General features: G+C 35.8%; 1 protein-coding gene across 2 annotated transcripts in view; it reads left to right on the plus strand.

Annotated features, from left to right (window-relative positions):
* Positions 1-10,807, plus strand: part of RAB6A (RAB6A, member RAS oncogene family) — a 49,436-nt gene extending 38,629 nt beyond the window's left edge. For both annotated transcript variants that reach the window (XM_019744396.3, XM_019744397.3), the window contains exons 6-8: positions 3,442-3,535; positions 7,734-7,800; positions 8,821-10,807. In XM_019744396.3, coding sequence (XP_019599955.1) covers positions 3,442-3,535; positions 7,734-7,800; positions 8,821-8,885 — 226 coding nt within the window. In that variant the 3' untranslated portion in view covers positions 8,886-10,807. The remainder of the gene's footprint in view (positions 1-3,441; positions 3,536-7,733; positions 7,801-8,820) is intronic.
* Positions 10,808-15,340: the final 4,533 nt, after the last annotated feature.

Genomic DNA, 15,340 nt, shown 5'->3' on the forward strand with positions numbered 1-15,340 from the left:
AACTGGCAACCTTGTGGTTGAGAGCCCGCGCTCCAACCAACTGAGCCATCCGGGAGGCAGCTCAGCTCAAGGTGCCTTGTTCAATCTTAGTTGCAGGGGGCAGAGCCCACCATCCCTTGCGGGACTCGAGGAATTGAACTGGCAACCTTGTGGTTGGGAGCCCACTGGCCCATGTGGGAATCGAACCGGCAGCCTTCGGAGTTAGGAGCACGGAGCTGTAACCGCCTGAGCCACCGGGCCGGCCCGAAAAAAATTTTTTTAAATGGTAGAGAAAGATATATATTCTTTTGCTTAGAACAAATCTACATAAGCATACATGAAATTTAACTGTAGTCATTTTTGGGAAGAGAGTAGGATTATGGAGGAATTTATTGTAATGATTGATCTTTTTAAAAATTGATTACTTTTATAATCAGAAAAAAAGTTTTAATGAAAGTGATTGAAAAGGTAAATGTCTTTATCACTTTCTTTGAGAATTAAATACTTTTGGAGGGGTAAAAACTTGGAAGAAAGACCAGAGGATACCTGTTTCAGGGTTTCAGTGTAAGCACCGGGGTGCTCAGTACCGTATTTCCCCGAAATAAGACCCAGCCGGACCATCAGCTCTACTGCGTCTTTTGGAGCAAAAATTAATATAAGACCCAATCTTATATGAGACCCGATCTTATAGTAAAATAAGACCGGGTCTTACATTAATTTTTGCTCCAAAAGACGCTTTAGAGCTGATGGTCCGGCTAGGTCTTATTTTCGGGGAAACAGAGTAGTCTCTATCTCCTATAGTCCAGTGATTCCTAAGTGTTTCAAACCTGCGAATCACTTGGTAAATATGGCTTAGTAGACCCTCTTTTAAGATTCTGACTATGAAGAATCATGGTCAACTTTTTAAATTTGGGTGGTTTTGATCTGACTTCTAAGATACTATTATTCAATTAGTCTAGAGAATCTAGACTGAATATATTTTAGAGACTCTTCCTAGGTGATTCTGACAAAATCATACCACAGCTGGGACCATTGCTATAGCTAACCTCGACCATTTTATTAGGGTGACTTATAATTCTAAAACTAGGAAGGATTTCTGTCTGGAATCCTTCTCATGTAGGGTTTACAGACTAATAATTATTCAAGAAGTATTTATTGAGTATCATTTATGTTTTAGAGGATGCTGCTGTAGAGTAGTGAACAAAAAAGACGAGTCTTCAAAGAGCTTTTATTCTAGAGAGTGAACCAGACATAAGCCCAAAAAGTGCATAGCATGTTTGATATTGATACTTGCCAAGGATAAAAAATAGCAGGGAAAGGGAATGTGACGTGTCAGGGTGAGTTTGAAGTATTAGATGGCATAGCAGTGGAACATCTCACTGAGGATAACTGGTGACTTTTAAGTAAAAACGCTCAGTAAGAAAGGGAGTTAACTATGCAGATATTTTAAGGAGGAAAAGCTCCTAAGTAGATGGTTCAGAAAATGCAAAATCCATAAATTGGGAATACATTTAGTTTATTTGGGGAGCAGCAAGGAAGCCTATGTAGCTGGTAAAGAGAATGATGGAAAAAGTAGTAGGCAATGAGGTTTAAAAACAAAGCAAAACAATAATGAAGGCCAGGTCATGCAGGACAAAGCTTGTGGGGTGATCAGTGGTCAAATTCAGATATATTTTGAAGATAGAACTGTCAGGATATATTGATGCAATGAATGGAATACATACTGATGGACAGAATATGGGGTGTGGGACGAGAAGTTAAGGATGACACCTAGATTCTTGGCCTGAGTAACTGTCATTCAGGAGAGACTCCATAAAGAGATGGTTTGGAATGGAGTATCATAATTTCAGTTTTGGTCATTTTGAGTTTAGAATGGCTGTTCGATATTCTAATATCTAATTAGATGTCAGGTAGGCAGTTAGATATATGAGTCTGGAGTTCAAAGCAATAGTCTAATCTAGATATATAAGTTTGGGAGTCACCAGCATATAGATTGCATTTAAAAGCACGAGACTGCGTGGGATCACCAAAGGAATAGTTGTAGATAGGGAAGAGGTCCAAGGAGTAAGTTTCAGGCATCTGACAGAATAGGAAATTCACACTGCTAAAGTATTTAGGACTAAAGGTCAAGAGATTGTCAACTTTCAAATTGTTAAAAAAAAAAAGTGTGTTTTTAAAAATTAATATACACATATACATAAATTCATAGAGACTGAGGATAAAAGAAGCAGATGTAGTAAAACATTAACAGTTGGATTGTTATGTAAGAGAATGTCCTTGTTTTTAGAGAGTGATGACTCCAGAATAATATCTTCTCATAGACAAGAAGAAGATAGTAGAATCTCGTAGTAAATGGGTCATGGGTGTAAGATTGGGGAGTAAAGACAGTTCCTCCATAGTAACAGGACTAGAGGTAGACTATAAGGCACCCATACACAGGTAAGTCAGTGGATAGATGGGGTGGAAGCTTGTGGAAATTCTCCTGCATTGCTTCAGTTTTCTGTGTTGTAAGAAGCAGAGTTTGTCAGCTGATAGTTCAGATTCATTTAATTAGAACATTTGCATATTTATTAAGCACCTATGTACCAATTAGGCACTTGGAATACCAAAGTAAATGAGATAATCTTGCACTTGAAGAGCTCACAGTTTGAGACACACTGCTAATTATAATACATCACAAAATGCCCTCTAAAAGAAGTATTAAAGTATTAATACTGTGTATCAAGAGACTTTTACATGTCTTTTGACTCACTTTTCCACTTACAGAAATTCATAAAATCCAACCTAAGGAAATGATCCACGGTGCACAAAATATTAAGCAAAAGTTGTTTATAGCAACATTTTTAACAGTAGTGTAGAATTTAAAAACAACTTACATTTCTAACAGTTTGGGAATGGTTACATAAATTATGATAGCAAATTGACAAATTGTCTAGCAATAAAAATATTATACAAAGTTTTTCATCACAAGGCTGAATACTTATGATCTAATATTAAGAGAAAATAGGCTATTAACTTTCCAGAAATAAAGTTACAGGATGAGCTCAGCCAAGTAAAAGCAAATCATTAAAAAATGCCTTTAGTTGGCACTGCTGGTAGTATCTACAGAATAAATACTAGTGAAACGTTAGCTGTTGTCATCATCATCATCATCCTTGTTATTGTATATCCCAGTGCTAGCAAATTTCCTGCCTAATATATTTTGTGTGAAGTAAATAAGTTGGAAAAAAAAAAAAAAAGCCTTTAAAAAATTGTTTAGTTAGGTGTAACACACACATAGAAGGGCACAAAGTTTAAGTGTACTGCAGCTTGAATTTTCAAACTAGTCTTGTCTGTAACCAGCACCCATATCAAAAAAAAAACCAAAAAACGTTGTTTTCAGAACTTTGTTTATAATCTTTGTAATATCTTTCAAAAAGAATAATTTAGTTGTTTTTGCGTTTTGTTTTAATTTTTCTACAGGCAAGTATCAATTGAGGAGGGAGAAAGGAAAGCCAAAGAGCTGAATGTTATGTTTATTGAAACTAGTGCGAAAGCAGGATACAATGTAAAGCAGGTAAGTGTTCTTTGATTTATAGGTTGAGGTTATCAAATTGAAGAACCTATTATGAAATAATTGTGTGAGTATTCTGTTCTCTAGTGTGAGATTTTCTTCCTGTTAGTAACATCAGGCCACATGAACTAGCAACATACTATTGTATTAAACAGTGAAAAAATATAGTGTGGCATAGTTTTTGGAAAAAGGGAAAAGACTTGCCAAATTTTGCAGAACAATATTTCATTATAATTGTAAGATTGTATGATTGCAAGGTTGTAAACTCACCGTACTCTCACTACATCCCTACTGCTTTGTTTCAAGGTAAAATTTCTTATTTTAGAGTTTGATGGTTAAGGTTATAATAAAAGAAAGCAAGTATTTGCTGTCAGGAATGGTGTTTTGCTTGTTGTTATGAAAGTACATCCTGGTTACTTTATGCTTAATAAATTGTTGGTATTTTAATAGTTTATAACAGGAGTGTTTTGGGAGGCAGGAAAATATGTGGAGACCTTACATTATCAAACTGTTTTCTAAAAGATAAGGTAGCCAAAAACTCACCTGCTTAATTCTTCAGGGCTACATATCACATAGGATAGTAGTCTCAGATTTATAGGATTTACAGACCAATAAATCAATTTTTTAAATTCTAGATGATCAATAGAGGGTTAAAGTAAAATCCTTTAAACTGGATAAGTAGACCTTTTTGAAAAATTCTCTATATTGTTTTCATTTTTGGTTCTTTATTTGCCGTCTCTTCTTTTCTTGAGACATTTTTAAGAAATACTGAATTGTCACTAATTGTCACTAATTCCCTCCCTGTAGCATACTGTTTCATGGCTCCCTATCTTTGTTCATGCTGTTTATTCTCTTTGTTTAGAATATTCATTTTCTTCTTTCCTGACTGATACCTACTCATCCTTTTAAATTTCAGTTTAGGTATCACCTCGTCAGAGACATTTTCTATGAAATTCTCTGCCATATCTTTAGGCTGTTTCACTTAGTATTTTTACTGACCCCTGTGTTTTTTAAATGACTCTTCTGTGTTTTTACAGACCCCTGACCCTGTGAAACCACTGTCATAGAACTTGCCACATTATATTGAAATTATCTCTCCCATCAAAATTATTTATTTTCAGAACCTACCAATGTGAGTGGAATTTAGTAAGTGAACCCATAGGAGCCACAGACAATTAAAGAATTTGAGTAATAGAAGTTACCACAATGTTATCAAATGTCACTTTTCTAGGACAAAGCAGTGGGTAGCTTCATGTAGCTTTCTCTGTTATAGACACTTTGATAATAAAGTGAGCAGGTTTCTAATATGTCACAGTATGGCCTTCTATGGGACATACTTTGGTCTGAGTTAATGTCTAAAGAAGGGATTGCTGTGGGCCCCTAGGCCTGACCCTGAGTAGTCTCATAGGTTTGGAAGCTCTAAAATCATCAGCATACAGTAGGCACTAGTGATAGCTAGTAACTTTATGACATTTGATTCCTTCCAAGTTTAGATAATTCCTAGGATGTTGAGAAGATGGGGTATGTCATTTGTTTGCTATTTTATAAACATTATTTTTTAACAGCTTTATTCAAGTATAGTTTTTATACCACAGAATTCACTTGTCTTAAGCATACAATTCAGTTATTTTTAGTGAATTTACAGCATTGTGTAACCATCACCACAATTTGATTTTAACACTGTAAGCGGGCATTTTCCCGCCAAATCGCGTCGTAACGCGGGGCTTTTTCGACATTTTTCTCGCCAAAATTAGACTTTCCGTAAAATATTCATATCTTTCGATCTATTTGATATTTTTCTATGAAACTTTCAGTGTTTTAGTTTAAAAAGAGGTCTCTATTTATTTACTTTGCAAAATTTTTGCCGGTTCCAGCTAGAGGCGGTATGACGAGTTGACTCGTTTCCCACAAAAAATGTGTTAAAACATTTTCATCACTAGGCACATTATTTTTTCCAAACGCCTGACCTGTATATATAGACCGATATAGCTAGGTAGTGATAATGAAAAGACTTCTTTTATCTGAGTAAAATAATCTCATCCTACATTCAAAACTCATGTGCTGCGTTATTATTTCTCCTTATTTAGGTGCTAGGTCTGAACATGGGATTTTGCTAACGTTCCTGATTTTGGGGGACTTGATTTGATTATCTTTTAAATATAAATTTGACCAAAATTACTGTTTTCAAATTTTGAAATAGAGCTGCCTTTTAATTTTTTTTGCATTTTCCTTCTTAACTCACAAATACCATTACTTTTCATTTTTATAGAATGCCACAGAGTGCCATAGTATATTAGAATTTTATTTCAATATTTAGAGACTCATGCTTTGTCAGCTCATATAATTTAGTTAAGGAAGGAAATAATCCAATACCCCCCCCCAAATGAAAGAATGAAACTAGAAAAGAATTAAAATTTTATGTTAATAAGCACATTTAAATAATTGGTTAAAATCTTCCCCTTTTAACTGTCAGTGATTAATCATACAGACTATATTTCTGTCATGTGGAGAAATTACTGAGTGATTTTAAGTATCAGCTAAGAAATACATCACATTATTTTTTAGCGGTTGTCTATTCCTTGAATTAGTTTTTATAAAGGAGCTTAAGAACTGATCAAATAGGGTATCATTAAAAAACTTAATTATTTAAGTGGCTAGAAATGGAAGAATGTTTGTCTTTTTTCTTATAGTTGCACTACAAATCACCCCAATGTTTGGGGAAAAAAAGCCAACATAATTTTTAATACTGCTTGATATATTAGCTGTATGGAACAATTCAAATTTTGCTAAGTGAAATCTAAATCAAATCTAATAACCGTTGTCCAGTTTCTGACTCTGGACAATACACCTTGTGTGGTTGGAGTTCAGTGCTTATTTTGCAAATCTAATGTTTAGCATGCCATTGGAAACTTTAGCAATAGGAAAAAAATGGTAATTTACACAACTATATGATCTTTGATCATGTACAGTTTCTGGAATATCAGAAGATGTTAAGATAAGCATTCTGCAATTTTAACTCTTAATACCTTATTTTGGTGGCTAATGCCTAACTTTGGTACATCTCTAAAGTGCTACTGAACTATATAGAACCAAGTCAGTTATACCTTTTCTCAGGTTTTCCTGATCTTATCCCATCAGGTAATTGCCTACAGAAAAAAATTTCTTTTTCTGTAAGTCTTTCTCTAAATAGATTACTTATAATCTCAGTCTTTCATCTCTGGCCTTCTGTTCTTTCTGTTCTCTTCATTTTAATTCAGCAACATTTATGGAGCCCTTAAACTCGGAGCACTTTGCACAGTATGTTTTTCAGCCAAGTGAAAATTTAAAATGCCTTTTAAATCCCAACTCAAATGGTACTATCTAAAGATTTTGCCCAGCCTCCTGACGAGGGCTTTCTTTAATCTGTAGTCTCATATCATTCGGTACTCCTTTGGTTTATAGCATTCATCACATTGTAACATAAGGAATTGTTTGAGTTTGTCTCCTTTGTCAGACTATAATCTCCTTGAATTAAAAAACAAAAAACAACTATATCCTGTTATATTCGTCCTTTTTGTTCTCACATACCTCAAAAGTGAACATCTCACCAGGCTTGAGTGTTATTCTCCTTTTGCAGATACTTTTCATAACGTCACACCTCAGGCACAAGCCAACCACTTCTACTGGTGGTCTTTCCAATGGTGGAGGAAAAGCCAGCTGTGTTAGTCTTAAGAGGTGGTATGGTGGTCTCTAACATAGTGCTTTCTTAAAGAATTTTCAAGGGTAATTTTGACTTAGACTGACTTGCACTCTATATACGCTGACTTTAGAACCTAACCCTTTATGAAAGATAGGAATGCAACTATGCAGTTTTACTAAATAAACAATCTGCTCTTACTCTGAGTTCCTGTAGTACTTTGTTTTTATGACTCAAGTGACATTTTCGCTGCTTATTTCTTAGCTGTTTGTTCATGTCTGTTCTCACCAGTTGGAGAACAAGGATCATCTTTATATCTCTTTGTATTTGGCATACTGCTTTTCATACAGTATTCATTTACAGAATAAATAGACATTTTAAGATACTTTCAGTATGCTAAGGTCTAAGCGAAGAAAAACCTAGAAGCCATATCATTGAATACAACATTCAGTGGTCATCCACCTTTACTTGATACCATTTGCTAAATTTTCCTTCCCAATTACTGTATTTGTCTCTTTTCCACAGCTCTTCCGACGTGTTGCTGCAGCTTTGCCTGGAATGGAAAGCACACAGGACAGAAGCAGAGAAGACAGTATCCTTTCTGTTTCATCAGAAAATGTTATTGTTATCACTAGTCTTTAGAGCCCCACTTGGTTGGCTGAGGAATATTATGCCATTGCTTTTTACAGCCAGGAATTGATGGCTGAGGAGCATAGAAGCGCTGAGGTTTTCTATAGCGAATGAGCTCTGGTTATCCCAGTGCACCCGGCTGCTCACTACAGTTAATCAGTGAGAGGGTTTGCGTGTGTTTGCTTGCTTGATTTTTTTGTGAGCAGGAAACTCGTAGAATCCCAGCCTTCTGCTTCTTAATTTTGAGTTCCATTGGCTCTGTACAGTTTTCCTATACGTAGTATGTGTCATGTTTTCTTCCCCTGCCTTTTCTAACATTCAAGCTTTCTACTTGACACTGGCAGGAAATAACTCAGTCTGGGGCTTTGTCATAGCCTCTGCTTTCAGAAACAGAACACGATGAAGCATGCCTTATATTAGTTATTTCAAAAGATTTTGAATTTTGATGTTTTCGTTGTTTCATATTTATGTTCTAGTGTTTTTCCATATGCAGACATTTTTATTAAGCCATAGAATGCATAGTACTTTCTGTCCAGCTCTTCCCACTTCTAAATGTTTTATGTTTTCTAAGCCTTTATTACGTTTAATAGCATCGTGTGTTCTACAGAGTTAAGTCCCACCACTTATTAAATTCTCTCCCTGTTGTTGGAACTCTCTTGTGGGCTATTTTCAAATTTTATTATAGATAATTCCATAAGGAACATCATCTTTATATGGTTTCTTGCTCCTATAGAATAATTTCCTTAGGAGAGATTCTCATGAATAGAAGTTAACCTTATTTTGACCCTTGTTGCATAGAGTAGATATAAACAAGTTTATTCCATTTGAGTACCTTGTATGGTGAGCTAGCTGGTATATAGAAAATAGTGGCTGTGTAGGCTCTGAAGCCAGATAGGAATGGAAGGGGCTCGTCAGAGATGTCAGTGTTCAGCAGAATTGGAATTGTACTTGCCCGTTTATAGCTCCTTAACTTTTGTTTCAGTGATTGACATAAAACTGGAAAAGCCACAGGAGCAACCAGTCAATGAAGGAGGCTGTTCCTGCTAATCCCCCACACCCACGGCATCTTCACTTCCCTCTAGCCGCTCACTGCTTTGGCCCCCTTTACTCTTTCATTGACTGCAGTGTGAATATTGGCTTGAACCTTTTCCCTTCAGTAATAACGTATTGCAATTCATCATCGCTGCCTGTCTCGTGGAGATGGTCTATTAGCTTCACAAGCACAAAAAAGTCAGTGTCTTCATTATTTATATTTTACAAAAAGCCAAACAATTCCAACATATTCCAGTGATAACTTTAAAAATTAGATACATTTTCTTAACTTTGTTTTCCTTTTTAATGTTCCGGTAATGCACTTCAAAATGATGGAACTCTCAGTAGTATGTGGCTTGGTTAAGGAACAATTTGTTCACAGCAGCACTTGCCTGCCTACTTGATCTCTCCCTGCTTTTTTCACCTCTCCCTTATTCCATTCCCTATTATTCTTCCTCCCTCAAAACGAACACGAGGTGGCAAAGCAGCAGTCAAACCAAGCCCATTGGAATTATCCTTCAATTTTAGTGATACCACTTGCTCTAGGCCTTGGGTCAAGATATCCGAAATTATTCTTGAGCACTGATGTAAATTACTTAGACCTTCTTTGAGGTCAGAACTAGCTATCATGGTAGTCAGTGCTTGAATGAGAAAAGTATTCTGGTGCATCTTTAAAATGAGTCCTAATGAACATAGTACTTACAAGTAAACAAATACAAAATGTGTTTCTGACCAAAGCAAACAATGCTTTCATGTGTTAGACTCTGAAAAAGTAAAAGTGCTTCAGAACAGGTTTTTAATATTTAATCCTTCCAATGAACTATTTCTCCCAAGATTTTAAAATTGTCAAAATAGAGCTATTTTATTTGTTTAAAAGAAACTTTTTTCAGCAATAGATTTCTCTTGGGTTTTTTTTCTTTAAAAAAAAAAAATGCAGGCAAGGCACTGTAGAAATCAAATTCCTTTAAGAAGAACCAGTGGAAGAATTTAAATTTGGTACCTTGATCAAAACTGCTGTAATGAGTAGAAATAATGATATCTAAAGCTTACCAACAAAAGAATCCTCAACAGAATAGCAAATACTTTGCTCAGGACATTTGAGGTCTAATTGAAAATGGCACGTTTTCTTAGAGGCAGATCTGAAAAAAAGCATACATAGAAAAGGGAAAAGAGAGAATGGAAATAAAACTCAATCTTATGCAGATTTATGCCTTATTTTTTAGCTTTTTTTTTAACGTTGGGTCTTTCAGGATGGTTTTGCTTTTTATTAGATCTGTATAGTTGATTAATTAGTGATTTAGTTTTATATTTAAGCTACAAGTAATCTCTAGTGATATTTATTTCTTTGCCTTTTTTAAACCACTTTCAATTTTTAGATGTTTTGTTCGATCTATTTAGAGCTTCATCACCATGGCAATATGTATTTCCCTTAAAACACTGCAAACAAATATACTAAGAGTGCACCATTTTAATCTTTACTAGTTATTGTGAGATTGCTGTGTAAGTTAATAAACATATTTGTAAATACATTGTTTGCAGGAAGAAAATTTCTGAGTTACAGCTCAGGAAAAGCCTGCTGAATTTATGTTGTAAGCATTACTTAACACAGTATAAAGATGAAAAGACAAAAATATCTTCATACTTCCTTATCCCCTCACTGCAACAAAACCTTTAACTGGGAGAACCTTATTCCCTCTCTTTCCTCTTCCTCCCCATGCCCCACTTATTGTCACCTTGTAATATTCAGAGAGCACTTGGATTATGGGTCTGAATAGAGAAATGCTTTCAGATAATCATTAGTCCACATACCAGTAACTCAAAGATGAGATGGAGTTGTAAAGTGCTTTTATAATACAATATTATTGTTAAAGGCAAGGGATGACTCTTTGTTTTATTTTGACATGGCATGTCCTGAAATAAATATCAATTCAATATGGCAGATGGGTCATATTCTTTATTTGAAAGAAGTTGTGATTTCTGATATGAGGGTGATTGTCTTCCTACATTGCAGTATTTGAATCTTTTTATGTATGCAGCTTTTAAAATTGGTATTTTTATTTGGCTTGGGGTTCTTCAACTGAAGCAGCAAAGTGTATTCATAGACCAGATTTTTTTTTTAATAAACACAATTTTGCTGCCAAAATATATATAAATAAAACACAAAAGAAAACCATTACTGATTTGGTTTCCCATTCCTGCCAAGGTGGTAAATTAGCATGTGTTTCTTCCTCCCTAGAACTATAAAGGAGAACATAGAATTCAGAAAAAAAACAAAACATCAGCAAAAATGAGAAACCTCTGGGGAGTCAGAAGACTCTTTTCAACTGTTAAGGGTGAGGGAGTGGCTACAACTTGAAAAACAGGATCACTGGTGGAGGCAAAAATACGCTGTATTAAGAAAAGTAAGCTTTTTCCTCCTCTCACCTAACCGCACCTTTGCCTGGGGACAGGGAAGGCAACCTACTACCCTCCCACCAAATCCAGCCTCTACCTGGTTTTTAAATTAAGTTTTATTGGAACTCAGCCATAAGTCAGAGTTGAATAGTTGTGACAGACTTTATAGCCCCCAAAGCTAAAAATATTTACTATCTGGCCCTTTACAGAAAAAAGGGCCAACCTCTGCCTTGGGGACAAACCATAGCTGTCCCCCTTATTGTAGAAATGGAGGCCATAGGCCAGACTATGGTGCAGGTATCCACAGGGGTAATATTGGGGCAGTATGAAATCCTGGTAAGTGAGTTGATGAATGACCTGCCTGCCTTATGCTTTAGGCCTTTCATGTACTCTACATTTTCCCTTTCAAAACATCATTTAGTGGACTGTAATCTAGGGAGAGTGCCTCCTACAAGAGCTGCTTCTTCCTAAACTGGGTTTAAAGGCTTCTTTTCCTTAGCATAAGGTTTTTAGTGTTCATCCATGTTATACCATGTATCAGAATTTCATTCCTTTTTATGGCTGAACAATATTCATTGTATGCATATACCAAATTTTGTTTACTCATCTCTTGATGGACACAGGTTGTTTCCACCTTTTGGCTATTTTAAGTAATACTGCTATGAACATTGGTGTACAAATATCTGGTTGAGTTACTGTTTTCAATTCTTAGTATATACCTGGAAGTGGAATTGCTGAATCATGATAATTCTGTGTTTAACTTTTGAAGACATGCCAAACTGCTTTTCACAGCAGCTGCACCATTTTACATCCACACCAGCAGTGTATGAGGGTTCCAATTTCTCTACATCCTCACCAACACTTTTTATGTTTGATTTTATTTTTTATAATAGCCATCCCAATGGGTATGTAGTGGTAATCTAGCTCATTGTGGTTTTCATTTTTGTATTTTCTAATGACTAATGATGTTGAACATCTTGCTTATTGACCATGTGTATATCTTTGGAGAAATGTCTATTCAAAGTTCTTCGCCCATTTTTAAGTTGGGTTGTTTATTTTGTTGTTGGGTTATAGTTCTTTATATATTTACATATATATGGATTTATAAGTATTTCCTCCCATTTTGTGGGTTGTCTTTTCACTGTCTTAACAGTGTCCTTTGAAATGCACAAAAGTTTTAAATTTTAATCAAGTCCAATTATCTTTTTCATTTTTTGCCTGTGCTTTTGGTGTCATATCCAAGAAATCATTGCCAAATACAATGTCATGGAGATTTTTCTCCTGTTTTATTATAAGAGTTTTATAATTTTAGCTCTTTAAATTTAGCTCTCTGATCCATTTTGAGTTAATTTTGTATCTGATGTAAGGTAAGGGTCCAACTTTATTCTTTTGCATGTGGATATCTAGTTTTCAGCAACATTTGTTGAAAAGACCGTTCCTTCTCCATTGAATTGTCTTGGCACCCTTGTCGAAAATCAATTGACCATATATGTAAGGGTTTATTTCTGGGTTGTCTGTCCTATTCCATTGGTCTGTATATCTGTCCTACGCCATTACCACAGTTTTGATTACTGTAGCTTTTTACTGGCTTACATCATTTTATTGCGCTTCACAGATACTGTATTTTTACAAATTGAAAGTTTGTGGCAACCCTGCATTGATCAAGTCTGTCAGCACCATTTTTCCAACATTTATTCACTTTTTGTCTGCCACATTTTGGTAGTTCTTTGCAATATTTGAAACTTTTCATTATGGTATCTGTTACCGTGATCTGTGACTAATGATCTTTGATATTACTATTGTAATTGTTTTGGGGCACCACAAACCATGCTCATATAAGATGGTGACCTTAATAAATGTGTGTGTTGACTGCTCCACCAACTGGCCATTTCCCCATATGGGGAAATGGCCAGTTGCTTGTTCTCTGTCCCTCTTCTTGGGCCTCCCTATTTTCTGAGACACAACAATATTGAAATTAGGCCAGTTAGTAACCCTACAATGGCCTGTAAGTGTTCAAGTGGAAGAGTTGCATGTCTCTCACTTTAAATCAAACACTAGATTAAACTTAATGAGGAAGGCATGTTGAAAGCAGAGATAGGCCAAAAGCTAGGTCTCTTGCGCCAAACAGCCAAGTTGTGAATGCAAAGGAAAACCCCTGAAGGAAATTAAAAGTGCTACCCCAGTGAACACACAAATGACGAGAAAATGAAGCACCCGTATTGCTGGTATGGGGAAAGTTTCAGGGGTCTGGATAGAAGACGAAACCAGCCACCACATTCCCTTAAGCCAAAGCCTGATCCAGAGCAAGGCCGTAACTCGCTTCAGTTCTATGAAGGCTGAGAGGTGAGGAAGCTGCAGAAGAAAAGTGTGAAGCTAGCAGAGGTTGGTTCTTGAGATTTAAAGAAAGAAGCTTTCTCCAAAACATAAAAATGCAAGGTGTGAAGCAGCAAGTGCTGGGGTACAAGCTGCAGCAAGTTCTCCAGAAGAGCTAAGATAATTAACGAAGGTGGCTACAGTAAACAACAGATTTTCAATGTAGATGAAATAGCCTTATATTGGAAGAAGATGCTATGTATGTAGGACTTGCATAGCTACAGAGAAGTCAGTGCCTGGCTTCAAAGCTTCATGGGACAGGCTGACCCTCTTGTTAGGAGCTAATACAGCTGGTGACTTTAAGTTGAAACCAGTGCTCGCTTACCATCTGAAAATCCTAGGGCCCTTAAGAATTAGCTAAATCTACTCAGAGTAGATTTACAGCTATAAATCTCTCATGTAGCACTGCTACCATCTTACTAATGTATTGACCCTTTATGAAATTCCCCTTTTCTGATAATTTTTGTCTTGAAGTCTTTTTTGTCAGATATTAAAATAGCTACTCCAACTTTCTGATGTTTACTTTTTATATGGTATATCTTTTCCCATCCTTCTACTTTCAACCTATTTGTGTATTTTAAAATATGTCTTTTGTACACAGCATCTAGTTGGATCTTGCTTGTTCATTCATCCTGACAATCTAATCTCTTAATTTGTGCTTTTTGTCCACTTACATTTAATGTAATTATTAATATGTTTGGATTTAGGTCTGCCATTTTGGTGTTTTCTATTTGCCACATCTGTTTTTAAATTCCTCTGTTGGCCTCAGCCATTAAAAAGAACGAAATCTTCCTATTTGTGAGAACATGGGTGGATCTAGAGGGTAAGTGATCCTTATGCTAAGTGAAATAAGTCAGAGAAAGACAAATAAATACCATATGATCTCACCTATATGTGGCATCTAAAAGAACAAAATAAAACAGAAACAGACTCATAGATACAGAGAACAAACTGATGGTTACCAGATGGAAGGGGTGGTGGGGGGCTGGGTGAAAAAGGTGAAGGGATTAAGAAGTACAAATTGGCAGTTACAAAATAGTCACGGGGATGTAAAGTACAGCATAGGGAATATAGTCTATAATATTGTAATAACTATAGTGCCAGGTGGGTACTAGACTAATTGGGGGATCACTTTATAAATTATATAAATGTCTAACCACTATGCTGTACACCTGAAACTAATAATGTCAACTGTAAATGAAAAATAAAAAAAGTAAAAAAAATTTCTCTATTGGCTTTTTTAGCTTAACCTCTTTGCATTCTGTTTTCAGTGGTTGTATTAGGGACTCTACTGTACATCTTTGACTTAGCATATTGTACTGCTTCACATAAGGTACAGGAAACTTGCCATAGTATAACTATTTTACCACCTTCTCCTCACCCCCACTCATCCTCTGCTGTTTTTTTGATTCATCCATAATTCTGCATATACCTATGGATAATACTATTCTTTGAATGGTATTACATTTTGTGAATGGAATATACCAATGGATCCACCTACTCACGAATTTGAGTTCTTCCAGTGCTTCTATGACACTTTTGTACCTATTACTTTTTGATGAACATATATACACATTTCTGTTGGGTGTACCTACGAGTAGAATTGATGGGTTAGGACGTGTGCCTGTGTTTGGCTCTACTGATCAGTTTCCAAAGCAGATGTACCAGTTTACACTCACACGAGATTTCCAGCTCCACATCAG

The sequence above is a fragment of the Rhinolophus sinicus genome, chromosome 14, assembly GCF_057876585.1.
Source record: "Rhinolophus sinicus isolate RSI-liver-muscle chromosome 14, RSI-T2T, whole genome shotgun sequence".
NCBI lineage: Eukaryota > Metazoa > Chordata > Mammalia > Chiroptera > Rhinolophidae > Rhinolophus > Rhinolophus sinicus.